General features: G+C 53.6%; 1 protein-coding gene across 1 annotated transcript in view; it reads left to right on the top strand.

The window, feature by feature from the left end:
* The window catches only part of slbp (stem-loop histone mRNA binding protein), a 48,451-nt gene that overhangs the window by 8,382 nt on the left and 23,996 nt on the right, over window positions 1–16,073 (top strand). The window contains exon 2 of the mRNA XM_068049213.1: window positions 4,395–4,566. Coding sequence (XP_067905314.1) covers window positions 4,395–4,566 — 172 coding nt within the window. The remainder of the gene's footprint in view (window positions 1–4,394; window positions 4,567–16,073) is intronic.

Here is a 16,073-nt window from a genome sequence, read left to right as displayed (position 1 = left end):
TCGTCTTTCCCCCCCCCCCCGTCATCCCCCCCCCCCCCCCGTCTTCCCCCCCCCACCGTCATCCCCCCCCCCCCCCCGTCTTCCCCCCCCCCCCCCCGTCTTCCCCCCCCCCCCCGTCTTCCCCCCCCCCCCCGTCTTCCCCCCCCCCCGTCTTCCCCCCCCCCCCCGTCTTCCCCCCCCCCCCCCGTCTTCCCCCCCCCCCCCGTCTTCCCCCCCCCCCCCGTCTTCCCCCCCCCCCCCCGTCTTCCCCCCCCCCCGTCTTCCCCCCCCCCCCGTCTTCCCCCCCCCCCGTCTTCCCCCCCCCCCCCGTCTTCCCCCCCCCCCGTCTTCCCCCCCCCCCCGTCTTCCCCCCCCCCCCCGTCTTCCCCCCCCCCCCCCGTCTTCCCCCCCCCCCCGTCTTCCCCCCCCCCCCGTCTTCCCCCCCCCCCCCGTCTTCCCCCCCCCCCCCGTCTTCCCCCCCCCCCGTCTTCCCCCCCCCCCCGTCTTCCCCCCCCCCCCCGTCTTCCCCCCCCCCCGTCTTCCCCCCCCCCCCGTCTTCCCCCCCCCCCCGTCTTCCCCCCCCCGTCTTCCCCCCCCCCGTCTCCCCCCCCGTCTTCCCCCCCCCCCCCCCCGTCTTCCCCCCCCCCCCCCCCGTCTTCCCCCCCCCCCCTCCCCGTCTTCCCCCCCCCCCCCCGTCTTCCCCCCCCCCCCGTCTTCCCCCCCCCCCCCCGTCTTCCCCCCCCCCCCGTCTTCCCCCCCCCCCCCGTCTTCCCCCCCCCCCCCCCGTCTTCCCCCCCCCCCCCGTCTTCCCCCCCCCCCCCCCGTCTTCCCCCCCCCCCCCCGTCTTCCCCCCCCCCCGTCTTCCCCCCCCCCCCCGTCTTCCCCCCCCCCCGTCTTCCCCCCCCCCCCGTCTTCCCCCCCCCCCCGTCTTCCCCCCCCCCCGTCTTCCCCCCCCCCCCGTCTTCCCCCCCCCCCCCCCCGTCTTCCCCCCCCCCCGTCTTCCCCCCCCCCCCCGTCTTCCCCCCCCCCCCCGTCTTCCCCCCCCCCCCCCGTCTTCCCCCCCCCCCCCCGTCTTCCCCCCCCCCCCCGTCTTCCCTCTTCCCCCCCCCCCCCCCGTCTCCCTCTTCCCCCCCCCCCCCGTCTTCCCTCTTTCCCCCCCCCCCCCCGTCTTCCCTCTTCCCCCCCCCCCCCCGTCTTCCCTCTTCCCCCCCCCCCCCCGTCTTCCCTCTTCCCCCCCGCCCCCCGTCTTCCCTCTTCCCTCTCTCCCCCCCCCCCCGTCTTCCCTCTTCTCCCCCCCCCCCGTCTTCCCTCTTCTCCCCCCCCCCGTCTTCCCTCTTCTCCCCCCCCCCCCGTCTTCCCTCTTCTCCCCCCCCACCCCCGTCTTCCCTCTTCCCCCCCCCCCCCCGTCTTCCCTCTTCCCCCCCCCCCCCCCCGTCTTCCCTCTTCCCCCCCCCCCCCCCCGTCTTCCCTCTTCCCCCCCCCCCCCCCGTCTTCCCTCTTCCCCCCCCCCCCCCCCCGTCTTCCCTCTTCCCCCCCCCCCCCCGTCTTCCCTCTTCCCCCCCCCCCCCCCGTCTTCCCTCTTCCCCCCCCCCCCCCGTCTTCCCCCCCCCCTTCCCTCTTCCCCCCCCCCCCCCCGTCTTCCCTCTTCCCCCCCCCCCCCCCGTCTTCCCTCTTCCCCCCCCCCCCGCCCCCGTCTTCCCTCTTCCCCCCCCCCCCCCCGCCCCCGTCTTCCCTCTTCCCCCCCCCCCCCCGTCTTCCCTCTTCCCCCCCCCCCCGTCTTCCCTCATCCCCCCCCCCCCCCGTCTTCCCTCTTTCCCCCCCCCACCCCCGTCTTCCCTCTTCCCCCCCCCCCACCCCCGTCTTCCCTCTTTCCCCCCCCCCACCCCCGTCTTCCCTCTTTCCCCCCCCCACCCCCGTCTTCCCTCTTTCCCCCCCCCACCCCCGTCTTCCCTCTTTCCCCCCCCCCCCCCCGTCTTCCCTCTTCCCCCCCCCCCCGTCTTCCCTCTTCCCCCCCCCCCCCCCCGTCTTCCCTCCCCCCCCGTCTTCCCTCTTCCCCCCCCCCCCCGTCTTCCCTCCCCCCCCGTCTTCCCTCTTCCCCCCCCCCCCCCCCCGTCTTCCCTCTTCCCCCCCCCCCCCCCGTCTTCCCTCTTCCCCCCCCCCCCCCCCGTCTTCCCTCTTCCCCCCCCCCCCGTCTTCCCTCTTCCCCCCCCCCCCCCCGTCTTCCCTCTTCCCCCCCCCCCCCCGTCTTCCCTCTTCCCCCCCCCCCCCCCGTCTTCCCTCTTCCCCCCCCCCCCCCCCCCGTCTCCCTCTTCCCCCCCCCCCCCCCGTCTTCCCTCTTCCCCCCCCCCCCGTCTTCCCTCTTCCCCCCCCCCCCCCGTCTTCCCTCTTCCCCCCCCCCCCCCCCCGTCTTCCCTCTTCCCCCCCCCCCCCCCGTCTTCCCTCTTCCCCCCCCCCCCCCCGTCTTCCCTCTTCCCCCCCCCCCCCCGTCTTCCCTCTTCCCCCCCCCCCCCCCCGTCTTCCCTCTTCCCCCCCCCCCCCCCCGTCTTCCCCCCCCCCCCCCCCCGTCTTCCCTCTTCCCCCCCCCCCCGTCTTCCCTCTTCCCCCCCCCCCCCCCGTCTTCCCTCTTCCCCCCCCCCCCCCCGTCTTCCCTCTTCCCCCCCCCCCCCCCGTCTTCCCTCTTCCCCCCCCCCCCCGTCTTCCCTCTTCCCCCCCCCCCCCGTCTTCCCTCTTCCCCCCCCCCCCCCGTCTTCCCTCTTTCCCCCCCCCCCCGTCTTCCCCTCTTCCCCCCCCCCCCCCCCGTCTTCCCTCTTCCCCCCCCCCCCCCCGTCTTCCCTCTTCCCCCCCCCCCCCCGTCTTCCCTCTTACCCCCCCCCCCCGTCTTCCCTCTTACCCCCCCCCCGTCTTCCCTCTACCCCCCCCCCCCCCCCCCGTCTTCCCCTCCCCCTTCCCCCCCCCCCCGTCTTCCCTCTTCCCCCCCCCCCCCCCCCGTCTTCCCTCTTCCCCCCCCCCCCCCCGTCTTCCCTCTTCCCCCCCCCCCCCCCGTCTTCCCTCTTCCCCCCCCCCCCCCCCGTCTTCCCTCTTCCCCCCCCCCCCCCCGTCTTCCCTCTTCCCCCCCCCCCCCCCGTCTTCCCTCTTCCCCCCCCCCCCCGTCTTCCCTCTTCCCCCCCCCCCCCCCCCCCCGTCTTCCCTCTTCCCCCCCCCCCCCCGTCTTCCCTCTTCCCCCCCCCCCCCCCCGTCTTCCCTCTTCCCCCCCCCCCCCCCCCCGTCTTCCCTCTTCCCCCCCCCCCCCCCCCGTCTTCCCTCTTCCCCCCCCCCCCCCCCCCGTCTTCCCTCTTCCCCCCCCCCCCCCCCCCGTCTTCCCTCTTCCCCCCCCCCCCCCCGTCTTCCCTCTTCCCCCCCCCCCCCCCGTCTTCCCTCTTCCCCCCCCCCCCCCCGTCTTCCCTCTTCCCCCCCCCCCCCCCGTCTTCCCTCTTCCCCCCCCCCCCCGTCTTCCCTCTTCCCCCCCCCCCCCGTCTTCCCCCTCCCCCCCCCCCCCCCCCCGTCTTCCCTCTTCCCCCCCCCCCCGTCTTCCCTCTTCCCCCCCCCCCCCCCCCCCCGTCTTCCCTCTTCCCCCCCCCCGTCTTCCCTCTTCCCCCCCCCCCCCCCCCCGTCTTCCCTCTTCCCCCCCCCCCCCCGTCTTCCCTCTTCCCCCCCCCCCCCCCCGTCTTCCCTCTTCCCCCCCCCCCCCCGTCTTCCCTCTTCCCCCCCCCCCCCGTCTTCCCTCTTCCCCCCCCCCCCCCCGTCTTCCCTCTTCCCCCCCCCCCCCCCGTCTTCCCTCTTCCCCCCCCCCCCCCGTCTTCCCTCTTCCCCCCCCCCCCCGTCTTCCCTCTTCCCCCCCCCCCCCGTCTTCCCTCTTCCCCCCCCCCCCCCCCGTCTTCCCTCTTCCCCTCCCCCCCCCCCGTCTTCCCCTCTTCCCCCCCCCCCCCCCGTCTTCCCTCTTCCCCCCCCCCCCCCCCCCGTCTTCCCTCTTCCCCCCCCCCCCCCCCGTCTTCCCTCTTCCCCCCCCCCCCCCCCGTCTTCCCTCTTCCCCCCCCCCCCCCCCCGTCTTCCCTCTTCCCCCCCCCCCCCCCGTCTTCCCTCTTCCCCCCCCCCCCCCCGTCTTCCCTCTTCCCCCCCGTCTTCCCTCTTCCCCCCCGTCTTCCCCTCTTCCCCCCCCCCCCCCCCCCCCGTGTTTAATTCCCGCTCCGGCTGAGCTGGACTCGGGCACTCGCGCCTGATGGCGGAATACGGATGTGATACTGAAAGAGGAGGGGCCACCTTTCACCGCGCAGAGAGGGAGCCCCCGGCCCCACTGCTTTATTTGTGCGGTTGTTTTCTGAAGTTGAAGCCGCGGCTGCTGCCTGCTCCCTGACTCTGATGTATTTTTTTTTATTTTATTTCGCTCCCCTGCAGGAAGAAGCCGCCGCCATGTCGCTGGTCCGTCGGCAGGAAACGCGGCGCCGATGGTAAATTGCGCAGGATTGATGACTCGGATTCCACCGTGTTTGAGGACGAGATCAAGGACTGGGGTCCAGACACTTCCTCTTGGTCAGATGATAGGGCCTCCAGGTTAGCGGGAGCAGGTTTATTCCTCTCGGGGCGGGAAACGATGGGGACCAATTTAAAAGCATTGAGTAATTGGCAGCTTGGTGGATTGGTTTCCTGAAGTGATGTTCAGGAAAGCATTAGCCCCATGACTTTTAAAACCTGCACATCTTGCATAATACCATCCGCTTTCTGAAGTACTTGGGTACACTCTCGAAGGTTAGCGTTCTCTTTGCCCTTGGATACCATCCCGCTGGATGTGATTTCTACTTCCAGCATTGTGTTTTTATTGCAAAGGTGGATTAGCCATTCACGTCATTTTTGCCTCTTCAGAGCTTGCCATATACAAAATGTCAGGCTGCTTAAAGGGGAAGGCAAGTATGACTAGCTCTATTGATATCAAGGTGTTCTTTCTCCTTCAGATCTGGGGGTGGTGGGGAAGGATGCTGAGCTGCTAATATTTCTAATAAGGAAACTTCACTGACTTGTAAGAATGTGGAACTTGCTATTAGAGTGATTCGCAGATATATTTAAAGGAAAGCTAGATGTGTAAATGAGGGGAAAGGAATAAAAGATAAGTTGACAGGGTGGGGCAAAATTAGATGGGAGGAGGCTTGTGTGAAGCATAAACACTGGCATAGACCTGCTGGCTGGCCAGTTTCTGTCTAGTAATCTACGTAAAGAAGGGATGACTAGAAAAGCTTGGTCAAAGATTTAAAAAAAAAATCAGTGAGGAAAGTGGAGAGAGAAGAGAACTGAGTGGTTGGGGGGTGAGCGTGTTGACAATGGCTCAAGGTATTGCTGCCAATTGGGTGAATGGAGGTGCAATCCAGAAGGTATCAAGAGTGGAGAGTTTGGGATGTAGTTTCTGGGCAAATGTAGCATCTGTATTCAGGGAAAGAGGGAAACGCAGGAAACTGTAGGTCAGTTAGTTTAATATCTGTCATTGGGAGAATGTTAGGGGCGATGGTGGCATACTGGATTAGTAATCGAGGCCCAGGCTAATGCCCTGGGGGGACATCGGTTCAAATCCCACCACAGCAGCTGGTGGCATTTAAACTCAATTATTAAAAGTCTGGAATTCAAAACCTAGTCTCAGTTTCATAGCACCATTATTATCATTGATTGTCATAAAAACCTATCTAGTTCACTAATGTCCTTTTAAAGAAGGAAATCTGATATCGGGTCTACAAGTGACTCCAGAACCACAGCAATGTGGCTGACTCTGAACTGCCCTCTGAAATGGCCTAGCAACCCACTCAGTTCAATGGCAATTAGGGATGGGCAACAAATGCTGGCCTTGTCAGCGATGCCCACGTCCCATGAAAGAATTAAAAAAAGAAATCTCTTAAGGAAGTAGTAGGACATTTAGAAAATCGTAATGCAGAGTCAGCATGGTTTTATCTTTAACAAATTTATTAGAAATAATCATTTGGTAGTACAGAACTTGAGTATTGCTGAAAACAGACATTTTGTCAATTCATATATCATGTTTACTCATTTGTGTGATAGGCAGGACGTCTTTTTGGTTTGATGGCAGCATCCTGTTGGTGGCGAACACCACACATAAATTTCAATACCAGTGTGATGCTAGGTATATAGGCTGTATGTCCCAAAGTCTGGTGGATCGTATCAAACATGTCGCTTCCACAGTTTGCAACGGGCAAGGTATAGATCGTACCCAACCAGCCTGTGTTTGCAAAACTCAAAACACGGAGTCCAACATTAGATGTGTTTCTGCGATTGGACAATGTTTGCTAAATAATCCTCAGCGTGCTAAGAATTACTCTAACAACCAATTTAAGATTCAGCTGGGCTCGCAGTGTGGTGCATTTGTGCACACTGGAAGCTGCATATATTAATACACAGGGCCCTGTTCTTTGCACAGACGGAACATAGGAGCAGGCCATTCAGCCCGTCGAGCCTGCTCCTCCATTCAGTATGATCATGGCTGATCATCCACTTCAATACTTTTTTTTGCCACACTATCCACATATCCCCTTATGTCATTTGTATTTAGAAATCTGTCAATCTCTGCTTTAAACATGCTCAATGATTCAGCTTCCCCAGCCCTCTGGGGTAGAGAATTCCAAAGATTCACAACCCTCTGAGTAAATAAATTTCTCCTCATCTCTGTCCTAAGTGGCTTCCCCCTTATTTTGAAATTGTGTTCCCTGGTTCTAAACTCCCCAACCAGGGGAAACATCTTAGCTGCATCTACCCTGTCTATCCCTTTAAGTATTTTGTAGGTTTCAATGAGATCACCTCACATTCTTTGAAACTCTAGAGAATACAGGCCCAGTTTCCCCCAATCTCTCTCCATAGGACAGTCCTGCCATCCTGGGAACAAGTCTGGTGAACCTTTGTTGCACTTCCTCTATGGCAGTAATATCCTTGCTAAGGTGGGGGACATAGTACTCCAATTGTGGTCCAATTAAGGTTCTATAACAGCTGAAGCAGTTGTGCACACATTGCATCTGTTTCAGCTAAACAAAATAAGTGATAGCCATTTGCTGGTTCATTGGTCAAGGCAATACTTTGAGGAATCAGAGTCAACCTGTCTTGTTTAAATTTCAAATGAAGGTTGGCAGTTAACTCTCAGTCACCATAAACTGGAGCATTCTCCATGGCAACACCTCTACCAATCAGCACTCTTCTCATAGTATAAATTTGTTACTTTCCCTTACATTGCCATTCTTGTGGTTGTCCTGATGAGTGCAAGATGAAAAGTTTTGACAAAATGTATCTGTTTTCTGCAATACTTAAATTTATTAGAGTTCTTTGAGGGTGGATAAAGGGGAACCAGTAATGTGTATTTGAACATCCAAAAAGCATTCAATAAAGTGCCACATGAAAGGTTACTACACAATATAAGAGCTTGTGGTATGGGGGTAATGTATTGGATGGATAGAGGATTGGCTGGATACATGAGGTATTTTTGGGTTGACAAACTGTAACTAGTGGAGTGTGACAGGGATCAGTGCTGGGACCTCAACTATTTGCAATCTACATTAATGACTTGGATGAAGGGACTGTATTGTAGCCAATTTTGCTAATGATACAAAGATGGGTAGAAAAGCAAGTTGTGAGCAGGACAGAGTCTGAAAGGGGTATCGGTAGGTTAAGTGAGTGGGCAAAAATTTGGCAGATGAAGTATAGTGTGGGCAAATGTGAGGTTGTCCACTTTTGGTGGCAAGATTAGAAAAGCAGAATATTGTTTAAATGGAGTACAAGGCTGCAGCATTCTGCAGTCTCTCATGAATCACAAAGTTAGCATGCAGGTACAGTGAGTAATTAAGAAGGCAAATGGAATGTTGGCCTTAATTGCAAGGGAAATGGAGTATAAAAGTAGGGAAGTCTTGCTGCAACTGCAATGCAAGGCATTGGTAAGACCGCACTGAGAGTACTGTATACAGTTTTGCTCACCTTATTTAAGGAGAGATATACTTGCATTGGATGCAGTTTTGAGAAGGTTCACTAGGCTGATTCCTGGGATGAGGAAAGGTTGAGCAGGTTGGGGCCTATATTCATTGGAGTTTCGGAGAATTATTGAAACATGGAAGATTCTGAGGGGGCTTGACCGAGTGGATGCTGAGAGGATGTTTCCCCTCGTGGGAGAATCTGGAACTAGGGGGCACAGGTTCAAAATAAGGGGTTTTCCATTTGAAATAGATGAAATTTCTTCTGAGGGTCATTAATCTTTGCAATTCTCTATCCTAGAGAACAGTGGAGACTGGATCATTGAATACATTCAAGGCTGAGGTAGGCAGATTTTTAATCTACAAGGAAGGAAAGGATTATGTGGAGGGGGGCAGGCAGGAAGGAAAGTGACATTGAAGTCACAATCAGATCCATGTTATTGAATGACAAAGCAGGCTTGAAGGACTGAATGGCCTACTGTACCTATTTTGAATGTTATGTGGTGATGAATGAGTTACTGGGGTGGGGGGTGAAGCCATGGAGGGAGTTAAACAAGAAAGAAAATTGTATGTTTTAGGAGATAAGGGTGGTAGCAAGGGCATGGGTGAGGGGCTTAGTAGAAGGTTCTCTGAGGTAGGGATGGAAGTAGGCAACCTTTGCGATCAGAAGCTCCGCTTGGGCGCATGCCAAGGTTGCGAACGAATGCCAGGAAATTGGAAGAAGTTCATGGCCAGGATTGACTAGTTGGCTTGGGTCTTCTTGTAGGGATTTGTGGCTTATCCATGACTGGAGGTTGGACAAGTAGTTTTAACAGCACAGAAGCAGTGGAGAGGTTGAGAGGTCAAGCTGGATATCAGTACATTGGGAATTATCTACCTTCAGATCCTTTGGCTGAAGGGCAGCATGTAGAGGAGGATGCCAAGAATGGAACCTTGCACTCCTAAGATGAGGGTAGGAAAAGAAGCCTTTGGTATAGATCCTGTGCTTGTAATCAGATGGATAAGCCTGAAATAAAATGAGGGCAGTGTCACCAAGCTGAACAACAGAGTAGAGGTAAAAACAAAGTGCTGGAAATGTACAGCAGATCTCGGAGCATCTGTGGAGAGAGAATAGCAGAGTTAACGTTTCAGGCCAGTGACCTTTCATCGGAACTGGCAAAGGTTAGAAATGTAGTAGGTTTTGAATAAGTGAAAGTGGGGTGATGGGGGTTATGGGGGAGGGAGGAAGAATAAGAAGGACAAAAGGGAAGGTCTGTGATAGGGTGGGAGAGACTAAATGTCAAAAGATGTCATGGAGCAAAAGGAGTGGTAATAGTGTAGATGTCCAGAGAGAGTGTTAATGGCAGAATAATGAATGTCTGAAAGCAAAAACAAGCTTAAGACTGGCACATGGTTTTAAAAAAAAACATCAAAATGGGGGTCATGGTCTGAAATTGATGAAATTATTGAATCCAGAAGACTGAAGTGTCTAATCGGAAGATGAGGTGCTGTTGATAGATATTTTTAATTAGTAATGGGTTGAAGGATAATGGAGAATAGGCAGGAAAGTGGAGTTGAGGCTGAGATGAGATCAGCCATGACTGTATTGAATTGCCTACTCCTGCTCCTAGTTCTTATGTTCCTTGAGCTTGTGTTGAAGTAGTAACCAGAGGCCCAGGCCAATGCTCTGGGGACAGTGGTTCAAATCCCATCACGGCAGCTGGGGAATTTAAATTCAATTAATGAATAAATTGAAAACCAGTCTCAGTAATGATGCCATGAAGCATCATCGATGGTTTTTTACAACAATTGACAATGGTTTCATGGTCACCATTAAACTAGCTTTTAATTTCAGATTTTTATTAATTGAATTCAAATTTCATCATCTGCTGTGGTGGGATTCAAACCCATGTCCCCAGAGTATTAGCCTAGGCCTTTGAATTACTAGTTGTGACATTACCACTATGCTACCGCCTCCCCAGCACAGCAATGTGGTTGACTCTTAACTGCATTCTGAAATGACCTAGCAACCCACTCAGTTGTCAAGGGCAATGAGGGATGGGCAACAAATGCTAGCCTTGCCAGTGGCTCCCATTTCGCATGAAAGAATAAAAAAAAAGTAAATTGCTGCTTCACTGGAAGGAGTGTTTGGGGGCCTTGAATGGAGAGGAGGTAAAAGGGCAGGTGTTACATTTCCTGTGATTGCATGGGAAGGGGACAAGGTGTCGGGGTTGATTGAGGAGTGGACTAGGATGTCGTGGAGGGAATGGTCCCTTCGGAATGTTGATAGAGGAAGGGAGGGGCATATGTTTGGTGTCATCATGCTGGAGGTGCAGGAAATGGTGGAGAATGATCCTTTGGATCTGGAGGCTGGTGGGGTGGAAATGAGGACAAGGGGAACCCTATCGCGGTTCTCGGAAGGATGGGAAGGGGTAAGAGTAGGTGTGGGAAATGTGTCGGACACGGTCGAGGGCCTTGTCAACCAGTGGGCGGGGTGGCTCCTCTGTTGAGGACAAAGGAAGTGCTGTTGTGGAAGGTTGCATCATCAGAACAGATGTGACCTGAGGAAACTGAATGGAATCCTTACAGGAGGCAGGGTGTGAGGAAGTGTAGTCAAAGTAGTTGTGGGTGTCAGTGGGCTTATACTGAATATTAGTAGATAGCCTATCTATCCCCTGAAATGGAGGCTGGTTGAGGAAGGGAACTGTCAGAGATGGACCGTGTGAAGGTGAGAGCTGGTAAAACTTGGAAGTAAAGTTGATTTCCACGGGTCATTAATGTACTGGAAAAAGAGTTTGGGGAGGATGCCTGAGTAGGACTGGAACAAGGAATGTTAGACATACTCCACAAAAGAACTGGCATAACTAGAACCCATTGGGTACTCTTAACAACACCCTTTTATTTGGAGGAAGTGAGTGAAGTTGAAGCAATTGTTCAATGTGAGAACAAGTTTAGCCAGGTGGAGGATGGGGACTGGTTGGGCCTCTTCAAGGCAGAAGCAGACAGCCCTCAACCTTCATGGTAGGAGATGGAGGGATCGAGAGATTGGACATCCGTAGTAAAGAGGCAGTGGTTAGGGTCAGGAAACTGGAAATTGTTGACATAGGGTGTCAGAAGAGTCACAGCTGTAGGTGGGAAGAGACTGGACAAGGGGAGGGAAATAAAAAGTCAAAATGGGAAGAAATAAGTTCAGTGGAACAGGCTGAAATAGTGGGTTTACCAGGACTTGGGAAGGAGGTTGTAGGACTGAGGTGGGAAGATTTCCAGAGGAGATGAGTTCAGTGACAGTGGCTTAATGCTCCATGGTGGGGTCATGGTCCAGGGGAGGTAGGAAGAAGTGTCTGAGAGTTGAAGCTCAGCCTCTGCAAGGTAGAGGTCAGCACACTAGACAACAACAGCACCACCCTTGTCAGCAGGTTTGCACACAATGTCAGGGTTAGGCCTGAGAGAACAGAGTGTAGTAAATTCAAAGGGACGCAGGTTAGAATGAGCAAGGGGAGCATGGCCGATGTCACATCAACAGTTCTCAATGATCAGATCAAGAGCGGGTAAGAGGCCAGAGGGAGGGATCCAGGTGAAGGTCGAATACTGGAGGCGGGTGAATGGGTCTGCTGGTCGATCAGTTGGTGGTGGTAGGAGGTGGGGGGAGGAAGAACTCCTTGCCAAAGAAGTGAGCCAGGAGGTGAAGGCAAAGGAAGAAGAGCTCAATATTGCGGTGTGAGAGAGAGTCTCCATTGGTTGGAGCCATACCTAGCACAAAGGAAGGTGTTGCGGTTGTTGGAGGCCACTCATCTCAGCCCCATGACATTGATGTATGTGTTGTTCAGGTAGTATCCATGCGACCACATGAATTATGGGCAGGAGTCGGCCATTTGGTCCCTTGTGCCTGCTCTGCCATTTAATAAGATCATGGCTGATCTGATTCTGTCTTGAATTCCACACTATCATCTATCCCCGATTATCTTAGATTCTGGATAGGCAAGAGAATCAATCTACAATAAAAAAAAAAGCAAAATACTGCAGTGCTGGAAACCTGAAATAAAACAAGAAATGCTGGAAATATTCAGCAAGTCTGGCAGCAAGACAATCCGCTCATTCCAGGTATCAATCTAGTAAACCTCCTGTGAACCGCCTCCAACGCATTTACATCCTTCCTTAAATAAGGAGACCAAAACTGCACACCGTATTTGAGATGTGGTCTCACCAGTGTCCTGTATAACCGAAGCATAACATCCTTACTTCTATTTTCAATTCCTCTCGTAATAAAGGATAGCATTCTATTAGCCGCCTTTGACTTGCTGTACCTGCATATTGACGTTTTGTGACTCATGCACTAGAATACCTAGAACCCTCTGTGCCTCGGAGTTCTGCAGTCATTCTCCGTTTAAGTAATACTCTGCTTTTTTATTCTTCCTGCCAAACTGAACAACTTCATGTTTTCCCACCTTATGCTCCATCTGCCAGGTTTTTGTCCACTCACTCAACCTATCTATATTGGTCTGCAACTTCCTTATGTCCTCTTCACAACATACTTTCCTACCTATCTTTTGTGTTATTTGCAAATTTAGCTACCATGCCATCACTCCTCTCATCTAAGTCTTTTGATGTAAATTGTAAAAAAGTTGTCCTAGGCCCAACCATCTTCAGCTGCTTCATCAATGACCTTCACCAAAAAGTCAGAAGTGAGGATGTTCACTGTACAGCATTCTGTCCTATTTGCAACTCCTTGGATACTGAAGCAGTCTGTGCCCATTGGCAGCAAGACCTGGACAATATTCGGGCTTGGGTTGATAAGTGGCAAGTAACATTCGTGCCACACAAGTGCCAGGCACTGATGATCTCCAGCAAGACAGAATCTAACCATCTCCCCTTGACATTCAACTGCATTACCATCGCTGGATCCCCCACTGTCAACATCTGGTTACTGGTTTCCTGGTTACTATCACCAGAAACTGCAAAGGAGCAGTGACATAAATACTGCGGCTACACAAGAGCAGGTCAGAGGCTGGGAATTCTGCAACGAGTAACCCACCTCTTGACTCCCCAATGGCTGTCCATCTACAAGGCACAAGCGATGGAATACTCTCCACTTGCCTGGATGAGTGCAGCTCCAATAACAGTCAAGAAGCTTGACACCATCCAGGGCAAAGCAGCCTGCTTGATTGGCACCCCATCAACCTCCTCACACATTCACCCCTCCACCATCGGTGCACAGTGGCAGCAGCGTGTACCATATACAAGATGCACTGCAGCAACTTCCCAAGACTCCTTCGACAGCATCTAGAAGAACAAGGGCAGCAGACGCATGGGAACACCACCACCTGCAAATTTCCCTCCAAGCCCCACACCATCCTGACTTGGAACTATATCGCCATTCCTTCACTGTTGCTGGGTCAAAATCCTGGAACTCCATCCCTAACAGCACTGTGGGTGTACCTGCACCCGATAGACTGTAGCGGTTCAAGAAGGCAGCTTGCCACCACTTTCTAAAGGGCCATTAGGGATGGGCAACAAATGCTGTCTTGATGCTGACATCCCATGAAACGAATAATAAAAATTCAAACTGCCCCTTGAAACCACAGACATTCTCAAAACTACAAATCAGAGCCTTCAATGTACCAAGACTGTTCAACTTAATTACACTGGATGGGTGAGTTAGCAGTGGATTTTTAAAATTAAAAACTGCTTCTGTGTAACTGAGATCTCTACTTAGCATGCATAGTAGCAGAAAAATCCCTCTATCTCTGGGATTGAATGCTTGCACAGCTCTACCACAGGGGGAGAGGTGTTCTGTCACTATGGATTCTAGGTAAAAGCTGAAAAATAGCTGGGGGTGGGGTGAGGAAACCTGAAATTGATTATCTGGATAGCATGCTGGGGCTCCATTCAGGTGGGGAAGGAGACTGTAGGATGGGCACTGGAGGGAAGAGAATGGAGACTGGGGGGCTTAAGGGGAGGGATGGAAGAATGGTTTCCCCTCTTCACCTGTTCTAAGGTGGCTTTCTGGTTCTTGTAACTTCTCAACAGCTGCTGGAGTGAAATCACAAAACACCCTTTATGGTAAACCCAGTAAATAACATTTATAGAAGCCATTTGGTCCGCCATCATGGTTTCAAACCTGAAATGCCTCCAGCCATATTTGGCAGCCCTACTCTACCAAAACATCAGGTACCAGTGAGCTACTCAGTCTGATACTCGCACCTCTGAGCACTTCAGACATTTGCTGCTGCACATGGAGGGAGGGATCTGCCATGCATTCTGACCCTCCTGCTACCTTACCTTTGCAGGCTGCCAACATTGTAGATCTCTTGACCAGGACATCACTCCCTCAATGGAAAAGGATTGTGGGATAGCAATGTACGAGGAAACCCAATGAACTGATCACATTTGGCTGATTGGGCTCTAGCATTGGGCATGATCCTTAGTGAGGGTGAAAAAATGGCTATCTCCTGCAGTAATCTAGGAATATTTGGCTCATCTGGTTTACTGTACATACAATGACTAATTTGAAAAGGACGTCTGCAATTATAGGACACCTGACACAAGTTCCTTGAGCAATTTTTAAATTAATTCTTGTGATTTGAGAATTGTTGGCAAGGTCAGTGTTTATTACCCTTGAGCAGCTTTCACTAACATAGAAGTAGGAGATGTTGGAAAAAAGTACAAATGGTAAGATTTTAATTTTTTTATTTGTTCATGGGATGTGGGCATTGCTGGCTAGGCCAGCATTTATTGCCCATCCTAATTTCCCTGGAGAAGGTGGTGGTGAGCTGCTGCCTTGAATTGTTAAACCCCATGTGGGGTAGGTACACCTACAGTGCTATTAGGAAGGGGAGCTCCAGGATTTTGGGAAGTGGAGAAAGAGGACCTCCTGCGTTATCCTATAGTAGCACAGCAAGTAGATAAGGCCATAAAGGCAAACTGAATTCTTACTTTTCATACCAGGCATACAAAAGCGAGGTGTAATGTTGAACTCAGACCTTAGTGCCATTGTAGGTGTGGCATATATGGAAGGATAGAAAAGCACAAATAATGCAGTTTGGGTTTGTTGATGTGTTTGAGGACATTATAGTTACAATTATCAAGAGATTTGAGAAATTGGAACTTTGTTTAGAGCTGGGATATACAAGCAGTGACTGGAGATAGGATATGAAAGTAAGTAATTGTTTAGGAAATGGGAACAGGAGTCGGCCATTCGGCTTCTTGAGCCTGCTCTGCCATTTAGAGTCAGTTATATAGCACAGAAACAGGCCCATCGTGCCGGCCATCAAGCACCTATCTATTCTAATCCCATTTTCCAGCACTTGGCCTGTAGCCATATATGCTATGCCTTTTCCAGTGTTCATCTAAATACTTCTTAAATGTTGAGGATTCCTGCCTCTACTACCCCTTCAGGTATTGTGTTCTAGATCCTAACCACCCTCGAACAATTTTTTCCTCAAATCCCCTCTGAACCTCCTGCCTCTTACCTTAAATCTATGCCCCCTGGTTATTGATCCCTCCACTAAAGGAAAAGGTTTCTTCCTATCAATGCCCCTCATAATTTTGTATACCTCAATCAGGTTCCCCCCTCAGCCTTCTCTGCTCTAAGGAAAACAACCCTAGCCTATCCAGTCTCTCTTCATAGCTAAAATGCTCCAACCCAGGCAACATCCTGGTGAATCTCCACTGCACCCTCTCCAGTGCAATCACATCCTTCCTTTAGTGCGGCGACCAGAACTGCACACAGTACTACAGCTGTGGCCGAACTAGAATAAAGGCAAATATCCCATATGCCTTCCTAACCACCTTACCTACCTGTGCTACTGCCTTCAGTGATCTATGGACAAGTACACCAAGGTTCCTCTGTACTTCCTAGGGGCCTGCCATCCATTGTATATTCCCTTGCCTTGTTAGTCCTCCCAAAATGCATCACCTCGCACTTCTCGGGATTAAATTCCATTTGCTGCTGCTCTGCCCATCTATATCGTCCTGTAGTCTAAGGCTTTCCTCCTCACTATTTACGACACCACCAATTTTCGTGTCATCTGCAAACTTACTGATCATACCTCCTATATTCATGTCTAAATCATTAATGTACACTACAAACAGCAAGGGTCCCAGCACTGATCCCTGTGGTACACCACTGGTCAC

Source organism: Heterodontus francisci, chromosome 1 (genome assembly GCF_036365525.1).
Source record: "Heterodontus francisci isolate sHetFra1 chromosome 1, sHetFra1.hap1, whole genome shotgun sequence".
Lineage (NCBI taxonomy): Eukaryota > Metazoa > Chordata > Chondrichthyes > Heterodontiformes > Heterodontidae > Heterodontus > Heterodontus francisci.
Note: the sequence above shows the minus strand (reverse complement) of the source record. Positions and strands in the feature narration are given on the sequence as shown.